The sequence below is a fragment of the Thamnophis sirtalis genome, unplaced genomic scaffold, assembly GCF_051295495.1.
Source record: "Thamnophis sirtalis isolate CommonGarterSnake01/CBP01778 unplaced genomic scaffold, rThaSir2_p1.2 scaffold_12, whole genome shotgun sequence".
NCBI lineage: Eukaryota > Metazoa > Chordata > Lepidosauria > Squamata > Natricidae > Thamnophis > Thamnophis sirtalis.
Window position 1 is genome coordinate 49,103,003 of NW_028261392.1, and position 24,187 is coordinate 49,127,189.

At 40.8% G+C, this 24,187-nt stretch overlaps 1 protein-coding gene across 3 annotated transcripts in view; it reads right to left on the reverse strand.

Annotated features, from left to right (window-relative positions):
* PHKA2 (phosphorylase kinase regulatory subunit alpha 2) overlaps positions 1–24,187 on the reverse strand; it is a 100,786-nt gene that overhangs the window by 29,969 nt on the left and 46,630 nt on the right. For all 3 annotated transcript variants that reach the window (XM_087726372.1, XM_087726371.1, XM_087726370.1), the window contains exons 18-26: positions 24,018–24,096; positions 22,989–23,155; positions 21,356–21,529; positions 15,069–15,157; positions 9,625–9,758; positions 6,776–6,932; positions 4,267–4,346; positions 3,277–3,355; positions 3,028–3,157 (exon numbers count right to left, since the gene is read on the reverse strand). In XM_087726372.1, the coding sequence (XP_087582498.1) occupies positions 3,028–3,157; positions 3,277–3,355; positions 4,267–4,346; positions 6,776–6,932; positions 9,625–9,758; positions 15,069–15,157; positions 21,356–21,529; positions 22,989–23,155; positions 24,018–24,096 (1,089 nt within the window). The remainder of the gene's footprint in view (positions 1–3,027; positions 3,158–3,276; positions 3,356–4,266; positions 4,347–6,775; positions 6,933–9,624; positions 9,759–15,068; positions 15,158–21,355; positions 21,530–22,988; positions 23,156–24,017; positions 24,097–24,187) is intronic.

Below are 24,187 nucleotides of genomic sequence, written 5' to 3' on the forward strand. Positions count from 1 at the left end.
TTCTTACTTGCCCTCTTGTAATGTACCTCTGCATTTTGGATTCAAAAGTAAAAAAAAAATATTTTGGAGAGCACCAAGAGAAAGGAATGCTGCACTTGTTTGCAATTCTTTAAGACAGCTGTAATTTTTCCTGGGATTATGCAACTTCATATTTTGTTTAAAGAATTGCAGACAAATGCATCCCTGTCCACCATAGCAATGCATAGTCCTATACTTATAAGTTTTCTGCTTTTTCAAGACAGGTGGACGCACTTCTAAACAAAACACTGGCTGCAGATAGCTCTCTTTTTCACATTGCAGGAAAGTTCAGAAATGGCTCGGTGAGTTAACAACTGACTGGCTGATTTTGGGCAAGTCATTCCTTCTCTCAGCCCAGCCTACCTCACAGGACTGTAGTGGGGAAAATAGGAGAGATATTTGGAATGTTTGCTACTCTGAATTACTTATAAAAATAATGATGGAATATAAATAAAGAAATACATGATTTTTCTGGAGGATGGTTTGTTTTGTGGCAAGTCAGCTTCCCAGTTTTAAAAAATTTTAAACATATTTTGAAGAATATATAAATACAGGTGGAGTAGATAAATTGAACAGTTTGTAGGAAAAGTTATCACATGACAAAATACAGTACAAAGTAACTGTGTGGAAACAGGGTCCAATATTTTTATTTTTTAAAAGCATTGTCACCAAAAATAGTTGTTTTCAGTTCTAAGGTACTTCTAATGTACTGCCATTAAATACCCTTTACTTTCAGTCACCAAAAGTGAATACTTCCAAAAGTTTCCAAGAGCTTAATTCCAACACTCTATAGGGTCACTAGGAGTTGACATATAATCCATCCCAATACCACAAATATGAAGGGCTTTCTTCCCAAAAGTCCCTCATATTATTTTCTAATCTATTAAAAAAAATTAATCTTCCGTTCCCCGCTCACCATTCTCCGCCCCCTTTCCCACCTACCCTGGAGCCAAAAACCCCCAAAGTGACCGCCCTACCTGCCAGGATGTTGTAAGACTTGTCCAGGTTGGTAGCCCCTGCAGAGGAGGTGGCATCCTTGGAGTCCTCCTGGGCCAGCAATAGCGCCTTCAGCTCCAGCAACACCCTGTGATACTTGCTGATGGCTTCCTGGCACTTCTCCTTGTAGCACTGAGCTCCTTGGCTTTTGAAATCCAGCACTCTTGGATCAGCTGCTCAGACTTGACAGCCAGAGAAGCAGCACTGGATTTCAAAAGCCAAGGAGTTCATTGGTTTAAGGAGAAGAAGTGCTGGAAACCCATCGGCAAGAGGCCTGGGAGGGGAGGGGGTGAGGCACATTCAGCTAGAATCTGGAGGCAAGAGGGAAACAGCAGGAAACAGCGGGAAATGCCGTGGATGAGCAGCCTGCCTCCCAGGGAGAGAGGCAAGTGGAAATGGCGTGGGTAAGTGGCTTGCCTCCCAGACATCACAGGCAAGAGGCCTCCCTGCCATGGTGTGTTTCAAATTTTTTTAGAACCTCTTCTTTAGGTGTGGCCTGCTTTGTGGGAGTGGCTTTCCAGACATGTGACCAGGTGGGAGTGGCTTGCCGGCCATGTGACCGGGTGGGAGTGGTTTGCCAGCCATGTGACTGGGTGGGCATGGCCAACTTGTAAAATGTGGTGAAACTCACTTAACAACACTCTTGCTTAGCAACCAAAATGTTCGCTCAGAAACTCTGGCATTTGAAGCACGCAAGTCTTAAAGCTGTCAAGATACAAGACCCTTGCACCCCTAACCCTTTAGAAAAAAAAACCCAGGGGTGTCCAAACTTGACAGCTTTAAGACTTGTGGACTTCAACTCCCAGAATTCCTCCTCTCGCTCTTCATCTTGATGATAAGCGAACAGGCAGGGGGAGGGAACTGGAACCAGTTTTAAATGGCGCTGTAGATTTGTGGAACCTCTTCTATAGAAGAGGTTAGAACTGGCAGGAACTCACCCCTGCCTCCCTGGGAGAGAGGCAAGCGGGAAACAGTGGGAAATGGCACAGGAGAAGAAAAGGCCATGTACGGCTGGGCGTGCTTGGCAGGAGACGCACAGCGTGATGAGACTGTTTTGTTCTGCATTTCTTTGCCTACCTGATTTTCAGCTCTGCTGCATTTCTTGCCATTGTGTGCAAGGAAAGAAACATTTGTGGGACTTTAAAAAATATTCACTCAAACAATCCCAACTTCGCAGGATCTTGTTTCCCCCCCAAGAAGTTGGAATTGATTGATTGAACTTTTTTATAGTCCCACAAACATTTGTTTCTCTGCACAGGATGGCTAGAAATGAGATGCAGCTGGAAATCAGGTAGGCAAAGAAATGCGTGGGGAATTTGGGGAAAGAAAGGGCATATGGGCGGTGGTGGGTAGGGAAAAGGTTTCTGCCCACAAAAACCTTGTCTCTGACAACTTACACCATAAGGCAAAGCAAGAGCTTCCTGGAAGAAGCCAGTCGACTCGGAAGACAGGACCATCCTTTCTTCCCCGCCCCACTTGCCACACTCCCAAATTGCATCAAACAAAGGGCAGGTGGCTGTGGGGGACAGAAAGCCCTTAGACAGGAGGCAGCTGGGCAAGAAGAAAAGGAAGGCTCACCAGGCAGAGATCAGCTGGGCCACGTGGTCGAGGCAAACAAGGGAACCAAAGAGCAGCAGCAGCAGCTATGCCATGGGCATGATTCTAGGCATCAGCCAAGGCGGGCAAGGCGAGATAAAGATGAGATAAAGGAAGGGGCAGGTGGGGAGGGGCCAGCCAGTGGTGCGATTAGCCAGTTCTCTGAACTGTGCAAAATCTTAACAACCGGTTTGCCTGAACTGATCCGAACTGGCTGAATCCCACTTCTGCCTTTACCAACAATCTTCTCCTGCCTTGTCTGGAAGTTCTTTATCTATTTCCTTCATTATATTTTACTCCTTTTCACTATACTTATTATATGCAAATTTGCTATTGCCATTTACCTTCTCACCTCTGAAATATACTCAGAATCCCCTCTTTTATTCCAGAGTAATAAGAAAGAGAAAGTAACCTTACCCGAACAATTCAAGCTGCGAGCAAGTTCTGTTGCCATCACTTGAATAATAAGCCCAATGCGGAGTCTGAGCATTTCTGCAAAGAGACTAGGTTGTGACCGGACATGCATGGCCAGGTATACTATAATTTCCTGCCAGGGTTGGGGAAGAGAAGAATTGATTTTGGAGACCTCTATCACACATGATACACAGTGGCAATAATAAAATAATTTATTCAAAAAGATTAGCAAGGTTTTTTTTTTCATATTACCTGTGTAAGGACTGCAATGCTGATATCCTGGCCACTGGCTTCATATATTAGTTTGATCAGCTTGTCAGGAGGCAAAGGCCTACAGAAATTGAATTTAATTAAAAGCATAAGCAAAAATCTATCAGTGACTCTATGTCTATTTTTCAAGAAGTCTTTTCAGTAGCTTAGCCTTATAATTATTGTATTAAACTATAATTTTTATTGGAAGACTAGTGGGGCAGACTTTGTTTCTTGGTTTCAATATTTTTTGTCCTCTAAATGACTTGTAAAAGAAAGTCTGCCTTTATGAAACCTAAAATTGGAGAAAAGTAAACTTGCAGAATGAGAATCTTTCCCTATCTCCACCAAATGACTTACTTGTTTTGAATTCATAATTGTTCCTGATTACCAGGACAGTTTAATAAATTTTAAACTGTAGAATATGTTGAAAAAAATCCTCCTTTTCTAGAATTTATTTTGTACTCAGTTACATATAATTGGGAAAAAATGGTTCCATTCATTCAAAGCTTTTCTTTGATCATCAAGCCACAACAGTGGTGTTGCTAATGAAAAGGACCATTTTTGCCATTATATATATTATATATTTTAACAAACTAGCTAAGATCCTGTATGATCTCAGACGTGACTCATGTTTCCCAATTCAGTAGTAGCAGTTAGTAGCAGTTAGACTTATATACCGCTTCATAGGGCTTTCAGCCCTCTCTAAGCGGTTTACAGAGTCCGCATATTGCCCCCACAGTCTGGGTCCTCATTTCACCCACCTCAGAAGGATGGAAGGCTGAGTGAACCTTGAGCTGGTAAGATTTGAACTGGTGAACTGCAGATAGCAGTCAGCTGAAGTGGCCTGCAGTACTGCACTCTAACCACTGCGCCACCTCGGCTCAGTATTCATACTTCTACTACTAAAAATATTTTCTAAAAATCTTATCATAAAGCTATCAAGAAGTATGAAAAATAAGACATTGGTTTAAGATAGAGTGGTTCACATACGCTGTAATTGTTTTTTCACGAGGCTCAGGTGGGAGGCCAACTGTAAGTTGCTTCTGGTGGGATAAAAGATCTGTACAGGACTTACACACAAGAAAGGAAAGAAGAAAGTTCAAGGTAGTAAATATATAGCAACTTCATTACACTTAAATTTTGAAAAATTGATTTAGTCATTCCATATCACTAATGTCAATGTGAAGACCAAAGCCATATTCTTCTATATCTGAATCTGATATAGAAAAACACAATAAGATTATATCTCAATATTTTGAAGGGAGGTTCAGCAAAGGCAGCAACCAAATGAAGCATATTTGTTCTTCATAGTTAGACCTACTAGAGAAGAATGCAGAGGAACATGCTTACCTGTTCCCTTGCAAGTGAGAATCAAGCATTATAGAACCTGCTCTACTAATGTGAGCTTCTCAGATGATGTTGCATCTGGAAAATCAGTGTTCAAACATACTTTGGGAGCTTACAACTGGAATGATCTAAAAGGCAGGTCAGTATGTTAGGTCATTATGGAGAAACTACATGGGCACCCATATTTTAAGAAAGTTATTTGAATTCATATGCAGCCAAATAACTGCACAGAGCTTATGTCATACAGCATAAATCTTGTATTAATAGTGCTGATATTATTTCTCTGGCTTAAGGGGTATGGATGTACAGTGGGGCAAAAAAGTATTTAGTCAGCCACCAATTGTGCAAGTTCTCCCACTTAAAAAGATGAGAGAGGCCTGTAATTGACATCATCAACTATGAGAGACAAAATGAGAAAACAAATCCAGACAATCACATTGTCTGATTTGGAAAGAATGTTTTGCAAATTATGGTGGAAAATAAGTATTTGGTCAATATCAAAAGTTCATCTCAATACTTTGTTATATATCCTTTGTTGGCAATGACAGAGGTCAAACATTGTCTGTAAGCCTTCACAAGGGTGGCACACACTGTTGTTTGTATTTTGGCCCATTCCTCCATGCAAATCTCCTCTAGAGCAGTGATGTTTTGGGGCTTTCACTGGGCAACATGGACTTTCAACTCCCTCCAAAGATTTTCTATCGGGTTGAGATCTGGAGACTGGCTAGGCCACTCTAGGACCTTGAAATGCTTCTTACGAAGCAACTCCTTCGTTGCCCGGGCGGTGTGTTTGGGATCATTGTCCTGTTGAAAGACCCAGCCACGTTTCATCTTCAATGCCCTTGCTGATGGAAGGAGGTTTGCACTCAAAATCTCACGATACATGGTCCCATTCATTCTTTCCTGTACACGGATCAGTCCTCCTGGTCCCTTTGCAGAGAAACAGCCCCAAAGCATGATGTTGCCACCCCCATGCTTCACAGTAGGTATGGTGTTCTTTGGATGCAACTCAGCATTCCCTCTCCTCCAAACATGACAAGTTGTGTTTCTACCAAACAGTTCTACTTTAGTTTCATCTGACCATATGACATTCTCCCAATCCTCTTCTGAATCATCCAAATGCTCTCTAGCAAATTTCAGACGGGCCCGGACATGTACTGGCTTAAGCAGAGGGACATGTCTGGCACTGCAGGATCTGAGTCCCTGGCAGTGTAGTGTGTTACTGATGGCAGCCTTTGTTATGTTGGTCCCAGCTCTCTGCAGGTCATTCACTAGGTCCCCCCATGTGGTTCTGGGATTTTTGCTCACCATTCTTGTGATCATTTTGACCCCACGGGATGAGATCTTGCGTGGAGTCCCAGATCAAGGGAGATTATCAGTGGTTTTGTATGTCTTCCAGTTTCTAATTATTGCTCCCACAGTTGATTTCTTCACACCAAGCTGCTTGCCTATTGCAGATTCAGTCTTCCCAACCTGGTGCAGGTCTACAATTTTGTTTCTGGTGTCCTTCGATAGCTCTTTGGTCTTCACCATAGTGGAGTTTGGAGTGTGACTGTTTGAGGTTATGGACAGGTATCTTTCTCAGTTTGTCTCTCATAGTTGAGGTCTACCTATGATGTCAATTACAGGCCTCTCTCATCTTTTTAAGTGGGAGAATTTGCACAATTGGTGGCTGACTAAATACTTTTTTGCCCCACTGTATACTAATATCCAGATGAGTGAAGAAATACATAAATAAATATAATGGTTATGAATCTATAAACCAGTCCAAACTAGTGGTGTACAAAAGAATCACTTGCAGCCAATATAAAATTACAACATCATACAGAAATTCAACATATAATTATGGTAAATGCTATAAAGATTGTAATATTTATGACACTACAAGTTCTATAGTACTTAAATTCCACATGCCTTCTAGAATAACCAGGCTTCATAAGTTTTTGGAAGGCCAGGAGAATAAGAGCTATTTTTATCTCAGAGACAAGTGTTTCAGAGCAAACCAAACCCCAAAGAAAATAACTACTTCTGACCATTTGAACAGGGTTTCTCTATAGCACTTGATTGCATGCTACATGGGTAATCTTTTTTTTTTAAATTGCTTTTCAAGGTTAAGAGAAACTGAAATGGAAACAATTTGTTTGATCCATACCTCAGCCAGGACTTCAACTTTCTTTTTTAATATGCCAGAAATATAGCGGATGAGCCCCCATTCTTGGTTTACACCTGCTTTGCTGTACAGTTCATTGAGGAGGCAATGAACTGTGATTCCAGACTGGCCATAGAGCTGTGTTTCCCAATCAAGACCTCTTTCAAAACAAAAAGTATCATGATGATTATATGTCCTTATTTATTTTTTTTAAAGGAAAGTGGGATATTGTAAGTCATGGAGGTTCAACATTTTGGTTTGGGTGGGCCATATTGAGTGAAAAGGAATTGTCTTGGGTCACATATAAAATATATAATATAGTTAAGGTATATAAATCACGTGATAATGTTAAGTTTATGATCTTGTGAAGCTGCATGTAATCAGTGGGTCACGGGTTGGACATGCCTGTCATGGGCTGTATGTGTATCAGTCCTGATTAAATTGCCAGAAATAAGTAAAAATTCCAGTCTGAAATTCAACTCTCAAAAATATAATTTCAATACAAATATATACATGAAAACTTGTATAAAATTAGAAATTAATCACTATTTTTACATTTAACTTCCCAAAGTGCTTTTAAAAGTCCCCAAAAGCAATTCTTGATTTAAGACCTTAAAAGTTCAATGAAGGTAACAGAATTACAGGTAGTCTTTGTTTACTGACTCAACTAGTTCTGGGAAAATGGATGCTAATCAACATGGCTGCTATGTGAATCCAGAGAGAGGGAGGGAGGGAGGAAGGTCTCTGTGTTATTCAAATAACGTTCTCTTGTACAGGTAGTCCTCAACTTACAACAGTTCATTTAGTGACTGTTTGAAGTTACAATGATACTGAAAATGTAACTTAGAACCATTTACACTTACAATCATTGCAGGTCCTCATGGTCATGTGACCAAAATTCAGACTGTTATTAACTGACTCATATTTATAATGGTTGCAATGTCCTGGGACCATGATCTCCTTTTGTGTCCTTTTGACAAGCAAAGTCAATGGGGAAGCCAGATTCACTTAGCAACTGTGTTACTAACTTCACAACTGCAATGATTCACTTAACAACTGTAGCAAGAATGATTGTAAAATGGGGCAAAATTCACTTAATAACTGTCTCACTTAGCAATAGAAATTGGCTCAATTATGGCTGTTAAAACATGGGTTACCTGTGCCTGATCCATTTCTCTCCCCCCCTTTTTTGGCTCACAGGGTGGAGAAATTACTTAAATAAACTATATCTTCCTAAATTGTGTTGTTGTCCATTTGTCCGCCCCCCCACCCCTTGGTATTGCACCATGTCCCTAAAAAGTGCTAAGAGCAAATTAACAAGCTCATTCTGTAACCTTAATTAGTGCATTAGAATCTTCCCACCAGACCATACAATAGTTTCACACTGAAGGCTTCCGGTACTGTGAATGTACTTACTCATCAAAAAATGATTTTTATTACTATTTATCACCACAGTATCTGTAAACAGTTGCTATCCAAAGCAGTTGTTAAATAAGGACTATCTCTATGGTTTCAAAATTAAACAAGCACTTGTGCATTTTCTTTATTTTTGCTCAAAAGACTTTTGCATGAAGAGTTTTATGCCTTTTAAGGCATGCGTCAGATCCCTATTGTGATACTGCCATTTCTGTGGGAAGCGGGACCTGGGTCCATTTATTTGCTTATTGCCATCTTCCTGTTTCCTACATATCCTGTAACTCCTTAGTTTATAACCCTTGCCTTGGCACCTATTTGCCCTGTGCTTCCCTTTGGGGAATGTGTAAGGGGGGAGGACAATCTGTTTGTCTCCATTCTGAAGCCTCCTGAAAGAAGTGCCTGGGAACAGTTCCTTATGTCCTTCCCAGGACAGCATTTTTCACAACATCTTCGCACCTTTGGATTGGCTCATTCAACATCGAACTGAGGGGAGGGGTTTCTAACTCCTTTATCCTAACGGAATTGCCTAAGGGGAACTTAGACATGCTTTGCTTTTGTCTTGCAATCACTTTCTTTTCAATAAAAGTTTCCTTTTGAAATACTGAAGTTTCAAGAGTTTGTGCTTTCTTGAACAAAGAGGAGAGGCAGACCTTACATAAAGCAGGATCTGGAAAAGCAGTCAACCCAGAGAAATAAATTTGCTCTACCGAGGGGACCCTGCAAGTAATGTCCGAACAAAGCGGTGACCAAGGAGAGGCTGAATGCTGGGGGGAGACCGCTATCACCACCCATCCAGATGCCAGCTCCATCTACCCCATCAAAGACATCGAAGCTGTGTTGGAAGGCTCCACAAAGCCCAGGTGGTTGATCGGAGTGGGGAAGAAAGACAACTGGGATGGCAGAAACAGAGGAGTCACCCTCACCCACGACAGCCAACAATTGGGCTGGAAACGTCAGCTGGAAGCCTTGTCAGACCAAGAAGAACTGACTGAGGAAGCAGATGGGAATGATCGACTCAAGAGACATGATAAAGCGTGCGTGCAGCGAACCGATAGTAACCGGTTCAGGAACCCACCCCTGATGTGATTGCAGGATACTGGAAATTGAGGTAAAGGTGAGCTGGTTGCCAAGCACCCAACAGGTGTTCATGTGATTATGGGTGTGTATGCAGCCATTGTAACTCCGAAAACAGATCATAATAGCTCTGAAGAAGTCCATTGTAACTTTGTGAGGCCATAAGTCAAGGACATTGTTAACTGGACATTGCACTGTTAGATAAACAATATTAACAGGAATTTCAAGATTAGAATTTCAAGCAGGATACAAACAAATGGCAACCTCAAGTAAAAATTAGTACAGCTGAATATTTAGTTTTCTGGAACATCATTTTCAAAAATAAATTAAGAACTGCCAACAGAACATAAAAGAAAACTTACTTTATTAGATATAAGATGTATAATATATCAGCCTGGTCATGTAAAGTAGGGCATTCTGTTAGCTGCCCAATTAATTTCTCACAATCCAAATTACCATGAGCATCTTTGGGCAAATGAAGAGCAGTCTTAGATTCCTATTAATCAAAACAAAGCACACAACATTTTTTTAAAGACTTTTCAGTTTACCTTAATTTTCCAAATAAAATAAAAAATTATTCACACACCCCAAAAGCACACAAAATGACAAAAGTCAAAAGGAAAACATATAAGGATACATGGTAGAACATTAGTCATGAGTACTTTCAAGACAGTGCAATATATAATAATAATAATAATAATAATAATAATAATAATAATAATAATAATAATAATGATACAATTGTATAATAATAATAATAATAATAATAATAATAATAATAATATCAGCTTCTAATTGATAAAATGATATTAGAAAATTGTAAGAACAGAAAAACGAACTTGAATATGGTCTGGATTGATTACAAAAAGGCATTTGACTCACTGCCACATAGTTGGATCATAAAATGCTTAGAAACAACTGGCATTAGCAAAAATATTACATCCTTTACTGAAAAGGCGATGAAACAATGGAGAACTGAGTTGGGAATGAGATCTACGGAATGGTTAATATCAAGCAAGAAATTTTCCAGGGTGATTCACTTTCACCTCTTCTCTTCATCATCGCAATGATCCCACTATCAGTAATCTTAAAAAAAATGAAATTAGGCTACCAAACAGCCAAAGAAGCTGAAAAAATTTCGCATTTACTATATATGGATGATTTGAAACTCTATGGAAAGTCAGAAATAGAAATCCAATCATTGACAAACACAGTCCGAGTATTCAGCACCGATATTTTAATGCAGTTTGGCATGGAAAAATGCGCCACTGTATCCATAAAAAGGGGCAAAATCACTGCATGTGAGGGAATTGAAATGCCCAATGGCCAATTAATTAAATGCAAAGAAAATGAAGCCTACAAATACTTAGGCATTCTGCAGTTGGATAACATCAAGCATGGAGAAGTAAAAACTATTGTCAGGCGAGAGTACACCAACAGAGTTAGGAAAATTTTGAAATCTAAATTGAATGGTGGAAACACAATCAAGGCCATAAATACCTGGGCAATACCAGTTATAAGATACACAGCTGGTATAGTTAACTGGACACAAGCTGATTTGGACCTTTTGGACCGAAAAACCAGGAAACTAATGACAATGCACTACAGTTTACATCCACGTGGTGATACTGATAGACTATATCTGCCCCGAAAATCAGGTGGCAGAGGATTATTACAAGTGAAGCAAACAGTTGAAGAAGAAAAACATGCACTGGCTGATTATTTAAAAGAAAGTCAAGAACATCTATTAATCAAAGTAAAGAACAAAAATCTACTGAAGACCCAACAAACGAAACAAGAATACAGAAAAGATGTGATAAAATCAAGAATGGAGAGTTGGCAGAACAAAGCACTGAATGGCCAATTTCTGGAAAAAATAAAAGATAAAGTGGACAGTGAACAAACTTGGTTATGGTTAACAACAGGCACATTAAAGAAAGAAACAGAGTCACTAATCCTGGCTGCGCAAGAACAAGCTATCCGCACAAATGCCATTAAGGCCAAAATCGAAAAATCCTCTGATGATGCCAAATGCAGACTTTGCAAAGAAGCTGATGAAACTGTTGATCACATACTCAGCTGCTGTAAAAAAATCGCGCAGACTGATTATAAATTGCGGCACAATTCAGTAGCACAAATGAACCATTGGAATTTGTGCAAAAATTATAATATAAAAACAGCAACAAACTGGTGGGAACATCAGCCTGAAAAAGTCACCGAAAATCAGATGGTCAAGATCTTGTGGGATTTCCGTATACAAACTGACAAAATACTGGTGCATAATACACCAGACATCACACTGGTTGAGAAAAATAAGGTCACAATCATAGACATCGCAATACCAGGTGATAGCAGGGTCGCCGAGAAGGAACATGAAAAAATCGCAAGATGCCAGGACTTAAAAATTGAAATTCAACGACTATGGCACAAACCAGTAGTGATAATTCCAGTGGTAATTGGCATACTGGATGCTATTCCAAAAGCACTGGAATTACTTTTAAAACAGTTAAAAATTGACAAAATCACCATCAGTCGAATGCAAAAAGCCGCACTGCTTGGAACTGCACGCATATTACGAAAATACGTTACGACGTCCTAGGCCCCTGGGTGGGGCCCGACTAGTAACCAATGCCAAATCCGGTGAAACAACTAGCTGCTGTGATACAATTGTATAATAATAATAAGTCCTAGGCCCCTGGGTGGGGCCCGACTAATAACCAATGCCAAATCCGGCGAAACAACTGGCCGCTGTGATACAATTGTACAACAACAACAACAACAACAACAACAACAACAACAAGCTATCCGCACAAATGCCATTAAGGCCAAAATCGAAAAATCCTCTGATGATGCCAAATGCAGACTTTGCAAAGAAGCTGATGAAACTGTTGATCACATATTCAGCTGCTGTAAAAAAATCGCACAGACTGATTATAAATTGCGGCACAATTCAGTAGCACAAATGATCCATTGGAATTTGTGCAAAAATTATAATATTAAAACAGCAACAAACTGGTGGGAACATCAGCCTGAAAAAGTCACCGAAAATCAGATGGTCAAGATCTTGTGGGATTTTCGCATACAAACAGACAAAATACTGGCGCATAATACACCAGACATCACATTGGTTGAGAAAAATAAGGTCACAATCATAGACATCGCAATGCCAGGTGATAGCAGGGTCGCTGAGAAGGAACATGACAAAATTGCAAAATACCAGGACTTAAAAATTGAAATTCAACGACTATGGCACAAACCAGCAGTGGTAATTCCAGTGGTAATTGGCACACTGGGTGCTATTCCAAAAGCACTGGAATTACATTTAAAACAGTTAAAAATTGACAAAATCACCATCAGTCAAATGCAAAAAGCCGCACTGCTTGGATCTGCACGCATATTACGAAAATACGTTACGACGTCCTAGGCCCCTGGGTGGGGCCCGACTAGTAACCAATGCCAAATCCGGCGAAACAACTGGCCGCTGTGATACAATTGTACAACAACAACAACAACAACAACAACAACAATAATAATAATAATAATAATAATAATAATAATAATAATAATAATAATAAATCAAGAATGGAGAGTTGGCAGAACAAAGCACTGCATGGTCAATTTATGGAAAAAATAAAAGATAAAGTGGACAGTGAACAAACTTGGTTATGGTTAAAAACAGGTACATTAAAGAAAGAAACAGAGTCACTAATCCTGGCTGCGCAAGAACAAGCTATCCGCACAAATGCCATTAAGGCCAAAATCGAAAAATCCTCTGATGATGCCAAATGCAGACTTTGCAAAGAAGCTGATGAAACTGTTGATCACATACTCAGCTGCTGTAAAAAAATCGCGCAGACTGATTATAAATTGCGGCACAATTCAGTAGCACAAATGATCCATTGGAATTTGTGCAAAAATTATAATATTAAAACAGCAACAAACTGGTGGGAACATCAGCCTGAAAAAGTCACCGAAAATCAGATGGTCAAGATCTTGTGGGATTTCCGTATACAAACCGACAAAATACTGGCGCATAATACACCAGACATCACACTGGTTGAGAAAAATAAGGTCACAATCATAGACATCGCAATACCAGGTGATAGCAGGGTCGCCGAGAAGGAACATGAAAAAATCGCAAGATACCAGGACTTAAAAATCGAAATTCAACGACTATGGCACAAACCAGCAGTGGTAATTCCAGTGGTAATTGGCACACTGGGTGCTATTCCAAAAGCACTGGAATTACATTTAAAACAGTTAAAAATTGACAAAATCACCATCAGTCAAATGCAAAAAGCCGCACTGCTTGGATCTGCATGCATATTACGAAAATACGTTACGACGTCCTAGGCCCCTGGGTGGGGCCCGACTAGTAACCAATGCCAAATCCGGCGAAACAACTGGCCGCTGTGATACAATTGTATAACAATAATAATTAGCAATAACGTTTATTGTCATTGTACATCATGTATACAATGAAATTGGTATAATCAATTATATATAAGCATATATATAATGCCCAGATATCTAATATGTTTCTCTATTATTCTCTATTTTAAAATCCTCAGGTCACACCAACTGTGACCTGGTGCTTTTTTTTTTTTTAAGATAAAATCCCTTGTAAATCATAAATTACACATATATTTTGACTGATTGAAAAAACAACATGTGTTAGCTGATCAGTGTCTGAAAATGTGGTATATACTTGTTGATGCTATGGAACTAAGACTAGAGTCAGATTTTAGAAAATAAACATTGGCAATTGTTTCAGTCAGTTAAGAGATAAAAGCACATAAGTTATGAAATACAAGCTTCAAAATAGAGAGACGTACAATGTAAAGGCTGTATGTCTGTATTTGATTCCTAACAACCTCCAATATTATTGCCAGATTCCAATAGCTAGCATCAAATAACAGTTCTTAACATATTATTTAACTGGCCAGTAATTGGCATAATAATTTTATTTGGTTTCACTTATATTTTATTATAAATAACAATAATCAGTAAGATTTATCACCATTCTGACTATCCGTTACTAATGCATTCACAAAATGGCACTCAAATGCCACATAAAGCTGCCTAGGAAAAGTGGTTCCCATTTGGGGTCAAGAGCTACCTGTCAGCCTCTGCTTCACTGCTGCTTTTCAGCTGCCATTGAAACGGGGGGGGGCATGGTATTTGGGAGGGGAATCATTATATACTGGAGGATTGTTATTAGGAGTTATTCTGACCATCTCTCTGCGCATGTGGAAGAAGGGAGTTTCCTGCCAAGGCCAACTGTCCAGCATTCCAACCTGATGATGCTTTTTGAAGACATCTCCCACCTGACGGTTGGGTGAATTATTATTGGACTATGAACTGGGGTGCCAAGGGGACGGGATTGAATTATACATGATATCTATTGCTTTGGCGCCTTTTTACTCAGATTCAGCTTTGCTTTGCTTCTCATTGTTTGTAATTAGTAAAAGTACACTAAATTCTGAGACATAGAGTTGAGTGGTTTCTTTCTTGATTATTAAATGAAGAGGCACCTGACACTACCTCACTATTTTTGTATGATTAGGTCCCATGTTTGGGTTGGGTTAGAGAAAGAAGATATAATCAAAACATAAAGTAGTTTATCAAACAGAAATTTTTCCCATCCTATCCTTTCTTAAAGCCATTAAATTTAAACTTACAGCTGATTGTGTGAAACTCTATCTTTGTTCTAATTGTACATCTTTGACTCTGATAAAAGAATTATAGTAATTTATATAATGAATAAGTACAATATTTTCCAAAAGGAAATAATAGAACTGCTTACTTGGTCCACTTGTGGATGAGGGGAGTCAACTAGGTTCAGAGATTTCCGGTGAGTGTTTAAAACCTTTGTAGGCAAGGACATTGAAACATCTGGAAAAAAATAATACAAAGCGATTTTACAGATCTGTTACTGTACAAATCTAAATGCTGCTGAAAATCAAAATATAAATGATACTGACGCTCAGTTAGGCAATATAAGCAAATTAGTTTAAATGAACTCCAAATACCATTTAGAAGAAAAGCGGGTTTGTTATGGAGTAGTTTGTAATATTGAAAGGGAAGAATGGGCATTGGTCTTACCTGATATGCCCATTCTCTGGGAGGTGAAGACAGCATCCAGGAATGGGTTTACTCCGTCTGCCATCCAATCGGACTGAGTCTGCAAACTGTGATGACACACCTCCTCTTGTAGCTCCTCCCAGCTTTTGGTGAAGGAGTCGCTGCACACTGACGTGGGATGATGAAGAAAGGTCTCCTCTCAGACCCAGGGTCGGACACAAATCTGGGTGGGACTGGATGCTATCATCACCTCCCAGAGAATGGGCATATCAGATAAGACCATTCATAGTGGTGGAGACAGCATCCAGGAAAGGGACATACCAAAGCTTGTCTTGTCCTTATGGGTGGACCATTGTCCAGTCCAAAGTCCCCTGAATTGTGTGTACTCTTTGTAGAACCAAAGGCAGTCTCCGCCGAGGTGAAGCTGTCCAACATTAATGGCAGATAAACGGGGACGGAGAGGCCCAGGTGGCGGCTTGACAGGCATCTTCAATCGGAGCCTGCATTGCCCATGCCTCAGTCGTGGCCGCACTCCTGGTAGAGTAGGTGATAATAAATCTTGGCATTGGTAATGCCGGTGATTCATAGGCTTTCGCAATGGAGACCGTGATCCAACGGCCCAAAGAAGATGGGGTCACCTTGTTGCCTATCAGGCAGGTTGAAAGGAGATGAATAAGGATTCTGTGTATCTCAGAGAAGAGGTTTTCCTGATGTAAATGTGGAAGGCCCTCCGTATGCCTAGCGTGTGTCACTTCTGCTCTAGACAATGGACTGGTTCAGGGCAGAGGTTTGGCAGCACAAGCTCCTGGGCTCTGTGGAACCATGTATTTACCTTCGGAAAGAAGGATGGGTCCAGCTGCAACACTATCCTGTCCAAATGGAACACACAGTGGTCTTGTTGTCACCGACAGGGCTGCCAGCTCCGACAGCTGCCTGGCCGATGTGATAGGCACCAGGAACGCCATCTTAAAGGTAAGATAGCGTAGGCAGGTTGTCCTAAAGGGTTCAAAGGGAGCCTCAGTGAGGGAGTTCAGCACCTTGGACAAATCCCAAGTAGGATATCTGTGAAGTACCGGGGGTTTGATGTTGGTAGCACCCCTTAAAAACCATCATATCAAAGGATGGAGAGCCAGAGTCCACTCATCCACATGTCAAGACTGAAGACAGGGCTGCTACCTGCCTCCTGAGAGTATTAGAGGACAGGCCAATATCTAGTCCTTCCTGGAGAAAATCCAGGATTCGAGGAATGGAAGCCTCTGTTGGGACGAGCTCCTTACTTGAACACTAGCGGCAAAAGGCTCTCCAGGTGGCATCGTATATGCTGTTGGTCGAACACCATCTTGATGCCTGGATCATCCTGATGACCCTGGTGGACAGATTGTCCTTTCTCAGGACCCTCCGCTCAATCACTAGGCGGTCAACTGGAGCCACTGAGGGTCCAGGTGAACCAGAGACCTCTGGCTGAGCGAGATCCTCCAGACTGGAGTTACGGAAAAGTTTACCAGGTCTGCGAACCAAGGCTTTCTGGGCCAGTGAGGCGCCCAGGAGCAGGAGCTCCTCCTCCTCCAGCATCTTCCTGATGGTCCTCTGGATGAGTGGAAGAGGAGGGAAGGCATATAGTAGCCCTGGAGGCCACAGATAGCAGCGGACGTCCACCACCCCCCATCGGCTTTCTGATGTGTTAGGAGAAACCACTGGAGGCATCTCGTGTGAAGCCGAGCCCACGGGACAATGGAGAAGCAGGACACCATCTTTCCCAGCAATTGGGAGACTTGAAGCAGTGGGACCCACCTCTCTCTTCTCACGCGGTCCGCCACAGCCTGAAGACTGGATTGGCATTCCTGAGGGAGGTATACCATGAACTCTGTGGTGTCAATGACTGCTCCCAAGTGGAGGAGGTGATTCATTGGAATGAGGTGACTCTTGTCCCGGTTTATGGAAAACTCATGGTTCTGGAGAACCTGAAGAGTGATCTCCAGATCGCTCTCTGCCTGATCGGGATTGGAGCAGGATGTCGTCCAGATAGCACTGGATCCTGACTAGCATTGTGCGGAGATGCCATGCTAGCACTGCAAGCAGCTTGGTAAACACCTGGGGGTCGATGAGAGGCCAAAGGGAAGGGCTTTGTAATGATAACGGTTCCCCGCATAGAAGAAGCAGAGGAACTCCCTGTGAGCGGGGAGGATGGGCACATACAGTTATGTCTCTGTGAGGTCCACCGACGTGAGGAAGTTGCCTCTTCTGATGTCCTCCAAGATGGTCTGGAGTGAGTGCATCTTGAACTGCCGGTAGACAATGTGATGGTTCAGATGCTTGCGGTCTAGAATTGTCCATCAGTGCTCCCCCCCCCCCCCAGGTCTTTGGGATGATGAACAGGAAGGTCCCGAAACACGGAACACCTGATGAAAAACCTCAGGGGATAGACAAGAATTTGGTGGTAAACTAGAACTATTTTGACACACAAAAAATTGTACTCCGATGTCTTACTGATTGAGGAATGATGAAATGTTTGTTTTAAAAGAAATAAAACTTTTGAACCTAAAAAAAAAAACCTCAGGGGGATGGAGCGAAACTCCAGGGAGAGGCCAAATTTTACTGTCTCCCTGACCTAGGCATCCGTGGTTATCTCCTCCCATTGGTTGGCAAAGAAAGTCAATTGTCCCCCAATGGGAAAGTTCGCTGGGCAGTCACTTCTGACGCTGAAAGGGGCAACCTCCCCCACCTCTGAAGGATCTCTTGGGTGGGAAGCACTGGCTGCTCCTACCTGCTCTGTCTTGCTGCTGACCCTGCCTGGGGGGGGGGGGATTGTCTCTGTGGAAGCTGAATCCCCCGTCCGACCCTTGAAGAGGTGAGCGTCGAAAATAGGGTGGAGGATGAGCCTCAGTATGCTTATAACGAGATAGCAAAATCTTGAATTTGTCCCTGGATTCAACCAGGAGGGTCTATAGGGAATTCCCAAAGAAGCAATGAAGCTCTGTTGAAGGAGGAGGCTACCGTGGAAGCTTTTACCGCCCAGACGGTGGCCTGGTGGCCTTTGACCAAAGTCTATTCTGTTCTTTTGTCCTCCGGACGGAAGGCCTCCTCAGGGGAAGAAGCAGACAGGGCCGCCACAGGGGCATCGACTATGGGGATCTCTAGGGCCTTAGCTAAATCCAGGCCGATATTATAGAGCCGTTTGTCCTGACTGTTTGGAAAGGGACCTGACTCCAGGGAAGTCCACTGTCGTGCACTACATCCAGGAATAACCTAGGAGATGGAACCACTTCCCTCTCTACAGCAGGCTCTGAGAAGAGAGAATCCATCTGGTCTGCTGACCCAGTTGCGGCCTCCTATCTAGATTAACCGGATCCCATATTGGCAGCCTTTCTTAAACAGGAGGGACTTGAATAGGGAGGGCTAGAAGAGGCCCACAAAGGCAGGTTGGTCGGGGATTAAGCCCTCATCATCCGACAGGTCTGAGTCCCTGCGTGCTTGCTCCTCTCCTGACAGTGAAGCCTGACTGGGAGATACAGAAGGAAGGTGCTCTGGAGGGGCATGAACCTCTGAGATTCCCGGGCCTCCCCATGAACAAGCGACCTGAGCCTCAGAAGTAGCTCTGTGTTGCAATCCAGCAGCAATCTCTTGCCTAATGGCCTCAGAGATGATGGCCGCCATGTTGGCAGGAGGTATAGCATCTGCTATTTCCTGAGGTGGAGACCTGCCACATTAGGAGTGAAGGTGGCCTCTGCATTGAAGATCCTATGTCTGACTGGCTGCTCCCTGTTCGATGGAGATCTATGGTTTGGTGGAGAGTTAGATAAACTCCCGCCTTCTTCCAGGTAATGGGAGACAGAAGGAGAAGGCAGCTCCTCCTCACTGTCCAGTGACATTGCTGCCTGCTGGGGGCTGTTGCAAGTGCAAGGTAGCTCTAATGGCTGCAATGTAAAGGGTGTGGGCTGCCCTGCCCTGTGGGCCACTGATCGACAGCCCTCCTAGCTGCTTCCTTTTGGGCCTTTGCAAATTTGTGGTCCAAGGCCCTTTGACATCAGCCTTCAGCCTGCTCCATGGCCTTAGTGGCCCTTCTGTAGTGCCCCTTAAACTGTGACTCAGGCAACTCTCTTTCTAGCAGGCCTTTCCTGAGGTACCTGCTGTCTCCTCTCCATGAGGGGAGGCAATCTGAGGGGTTTCAGTCATAATGGCTGAGTTCCCCAAAATAACAGCCGCCATGTTTAGTCACCTCATGTAAGCGCGCCCAACGGGATCTCACTCATGCTCCCCTTCTTCTAATTGACCCCCCAAACAAGGTGCTGTGTCTCTGCTCAGGGTCAAGGGCTATAAATGGCTCCATGCAGTGGTGAGTCTCTCACCTTCCTGAGCGCCGCTTCAAAATGGTGCCCACCACTCTGTCACTGCTTTAAAATGAAAGATAGCTATTAATTATCCTAGAATGGAAGAGAGGAGAAAAACATGTCTAGTTCCAAAATAGACTGAGTCTAAAAGCTGGGAGAAACTACCAGAGGAGGCGTGTCATCTCAGCTTTCAGACTCAGTCCGATTGGATGACAGACGGAATAAACCCATTCCTGGATGCTATCTCCACCACTATGGAGAATATATTGTCATTTCTAAAGTAGATTTTTATAAAAAGGAAAGGTTAGAAGAATCAAAGTTTGGTTATACATATCTGTAACTTCTATTTAGATTATCAATATTCTTCTGCCTAGAGAAAAAAATATGCTAACACTTGTGTTCAAATCCAGAAAACATGAGAATATTCCCGTATCACCATATTTAATAATAGCCAACATCTTAATTTCTAAATGTATGAAATCTTACACATGCCCATATTATTTCATGTTCATATGTCATATAAGAATGTACAAGGCAACACATGCAGATTTGGCTAGGACTTTTATGTGCTTAGCTTACTGTCACAGATTCTAACATAACATGTTATTCAGACTAGAAACTCTGATTCATAACAAATTCTAAACTGATATTTGCTTTTTAAATTTTACATGTTATATTACCCAAATTTTATTATAACTCACATTCTCTCCTCAGGGCAAAACAGATTCAAGGAACCTGGAATGAAAGAACTGCTAAAGGGAAAAGGAAAAGCCAAGGAGTGCCAAGTCTAAAGGTTCATTTGGTTTTGGCAGTCTGAATCCTCGTCTTTCCTTGGAATCCTGCAAAAGGATTCTGGGCCTCTTTCCTTGCCAAATAAATTTAGATACCATTTTGTTTAAATTTATGAAATATTATTTCTCCAATCTTATCGGTATATTTTGAAATTAAAAACGTATTTTGGGTAAGATGTTCATTTTGACTGTTGCTATTCTCCCTATGAAGGAGAGCTATAAATTTTTCCACCGTTCTAAATCCACCTTAATTTGGTCAAATAGTTTATCTGCTTTGAGTGTTACGCATCTCATGTTAATTGTATTCCTAAATATCTCACTTTCTTTGCTATTTGAATGTATATTCTTTCAACCAATTCATTTTTCTGCCCATTTGTCATATTTTTCACTAATATCTTAGTTTTTTTCTTTATTTACCCTCAAACCGACTGCTTCCCCATATTCTCCCAGTACTTCCATTAGCCTCATACCAGACCGCTATGGTTTTTCCATAATAAACACCAGGTTGTCTACAAACACTTGGAGCTTAAATACTTCCTTTTTACTTTCTAGACCCTTAATTTGCTCATCTTTTCAAATTATCCTAATCAAGACCTCCAACCAAATGTTGGATTCTTATTTCTGTTTGTACCTAACAGTGATACTCTTTTCTAACAATTTGTGACCACCTGGGCAAATTTCCTGATAGGAATGTATCATGATAGTGTCTGTTCTATTAACTATTTCTACAGATACCTGAAAATAAAGCCTCAGGTTTTTTTGTAAAATGTGCTGTAATCTTACTAAAATATTTCATGTGAGATGACAGATTTTTGCAGTAGCAAGATGTCAGCATTTACTGGCATTCCATCTGTTAAATAGTATAGTTTTAAAGTGTTATAAAAACTTACTTGGAACTTCCAGTCCCTTAGCCTTGGCCATGATTGATAGTATGTCTCTAGTAGAATGAGCAGCACTGAACACGTAGGATGAGCCTGTGTCTTTTCTGAGTGGAGGCAAGTATGATTTCAGAGCAGTACTCTGTAACATGCTGTTTATGTACTGGTCCAGTTCATCCTGGCTTTCTGTCAAGAAACATTCAAAGAAAAGCTGTTTGAAGTAAAGCACTTACGCCTCTGTCCAATTAACCTTATATTTTGTCATAGTCTTTGATTTACAATCAAAATTGAGCCCAAACTTTCTATTGCTAAGCGAGACATTTGTTAAGTGTCACAAATGAATCACGCTAGTTGTTAAGTTAGTAACACAGTTGTTAAATGAATCTGACCCCCATACTTTGCTTGTCAAAAGGTCGCAAAAGGTAATCAACATGATTCATTATGATGGTTGTAGGGACACTAAAATCATCGTAAATTTGAGTTAGTTGCCAAGTGCCCAAATTTTGATCACATGGTCACAGGGATGTTGCAACAGTCATAAGTGTGAAAAATGGTCATAAGTCACTTTTTCAGTGCTGTTGTAACTTGAAGCAGTCACTAAATGAACTGTTGTAACTCGAACTTTTGTTCTATGTAGCATTCTGATTTGAGTCACCTTATCGAGGAGATTGATGGCATATAAATTTAATAAATAAATAAATCTTCAGACTCTATGAATAAGCACATAAGATGTTAAAATTAGTGATTGTGTATACTCTCAATATTTTAAGATTTTTATATTTTTCTAACTCTTCCAGCCTCAGTTTTTCATAGAAAGCTTCTTCAACTATTCTGCTATCCATTAAGTCCTAAATTCCCTTTTCGAATGTCCAGACAACTAGTCCCTCTCAAGTTAAAACAACTTTGAACAAACCACACAAGCATACATGCCGAAATGTATTTTCTGATATACTGTAGTTTTTTTAGTTTTTCCTTTTTTATTAATATTACCTATCAAATTATTTCCAAGTTGCTTTTTGGCTTGGCATGGGCTTAATTTAAATTTTTAACAAAGCTTGAAAGAAATTAAACAGATTTTTTTTTATAATAACAAAGAATTGAGGTAATTATAGCATAATTCATATACACTGTTTTAACTCCTCTTTTAAAATTAAATGAAAGAACCTCTATTATTTCTTCAGAAAGATTTTTCCACTGATATTCTAGAGATAGCTTTTTCCATCTTTCCACTAATAAAACCTTTCTTGATACTTTCAAGTAGATCTTGGTTACAGAATTCATTTGAGAGATTTGGGGGAGAGTGGATTAGGGATATTATCTGTCTCCAAACCATCTGAGGATTTATAAATTAGGAACAACTCTCGAATTATAGTCAGAAATAAATTGAGTTTATTAACACAATATAGTCAACAAACTCATATCAGAAAACAATCCAGTGTATGTATTTTGTACTTACTATAGCTCCTGAACACTCATCCACATAATCTCAATTTCGGGAATGTTACAATATTCACTAAGGCATGATTATTGTGACTACATATCCAAAAAGGGTGTTCATCAAATGTGACCAAAATTACTCTTGGTTACTATTTCAAATTTCTATACATAGATATACTACTCAAATAAAATGAAAATATATGATTACCCTTATCACAGAAGTCTGCATAATCTTCTAGTTCATAGCCACTTTCAGTGCTAGAGTAGCTTTCATTCTCATCATCAAACAGCTTGCTGTCACAATCAGGATCCAAGAAGCTTAGGTTTGTATAGAATGAAGTGGTCAGAAAGTCTGAAAGTTTGCCCAACTTCACTCTGGAAAAGGAATTGAAGAGGAATAATACATGTTTGTTATACACACACACACACACACACAAACACCGCTGCACACAAACACACAGGCACATGCAGGTACATCAGTGGTGGGTTCCAGATTCCACGTGGACTCTCGCAGCACGAGCATTCATCTTAGCGCCTCCGCGATGCTCCAGCTGCTCAGCGGAGCATCACGCAGGCGCTGTACATGCCGTGCGGTTGCGTGGAAGTGCCGAAGACTTAAAAGACAGATAAGGAGCTTGGGCGGGTGGGTGGGCCCTCCGGAACACCATACCGAATGGTATCCGGTGCTTCGGGCAGGCTCCAGTACACCTGTACCGGGGCATACAGCCTGCAACCCACCACTGAGGTACACACACATATTCATATATCCATACTGTTGAAAAGAGATTCCTAAGTACCACACTGTTCAACAACTGATAAATAAATGGGTTTTTCACAAGTACCATAATCACATAATATTATAATAGATAAACAGTCATTAAGATATACTGTTCCATAGCCAGATGCTCAGGAAAATAAAGATGCCCATCATCATCACATCTTCTTTTTGCACTTTATCTAACTTGTGTCCTTGCATTATACTTCCAAACTTCATATCAGACCTGCAGCCTAATTTATTCATTAACCTCTTTTATACTGAATTTCTGAAATTTAAAAAATTATTTTAAAATATACTATATACTGAAGTAGCAAATGTAAATACAAACAATCCAACATTTATAGAAACTGTACAGTAACATCCAATCAGAAAAAAACATTAGGCAGAACAGTTTTACCCAATAATCAAAAATAGGAAAAAGGAACTGTCTCAGCTATTTGTAATGCACATAATGCTCACCTTGCTCCTCCAAAATATCCATCTCCAAGCTTTCTTATAGTGGCAAGAATTGCCGAATCAATATCAGTCCCATCATCAACTAAAATAAATAAACCAACAAACCAACACATACTTACACATATTTGGAGAAATATATTTCACTTATGATTTACTTAAAAAGAAAATCCAAT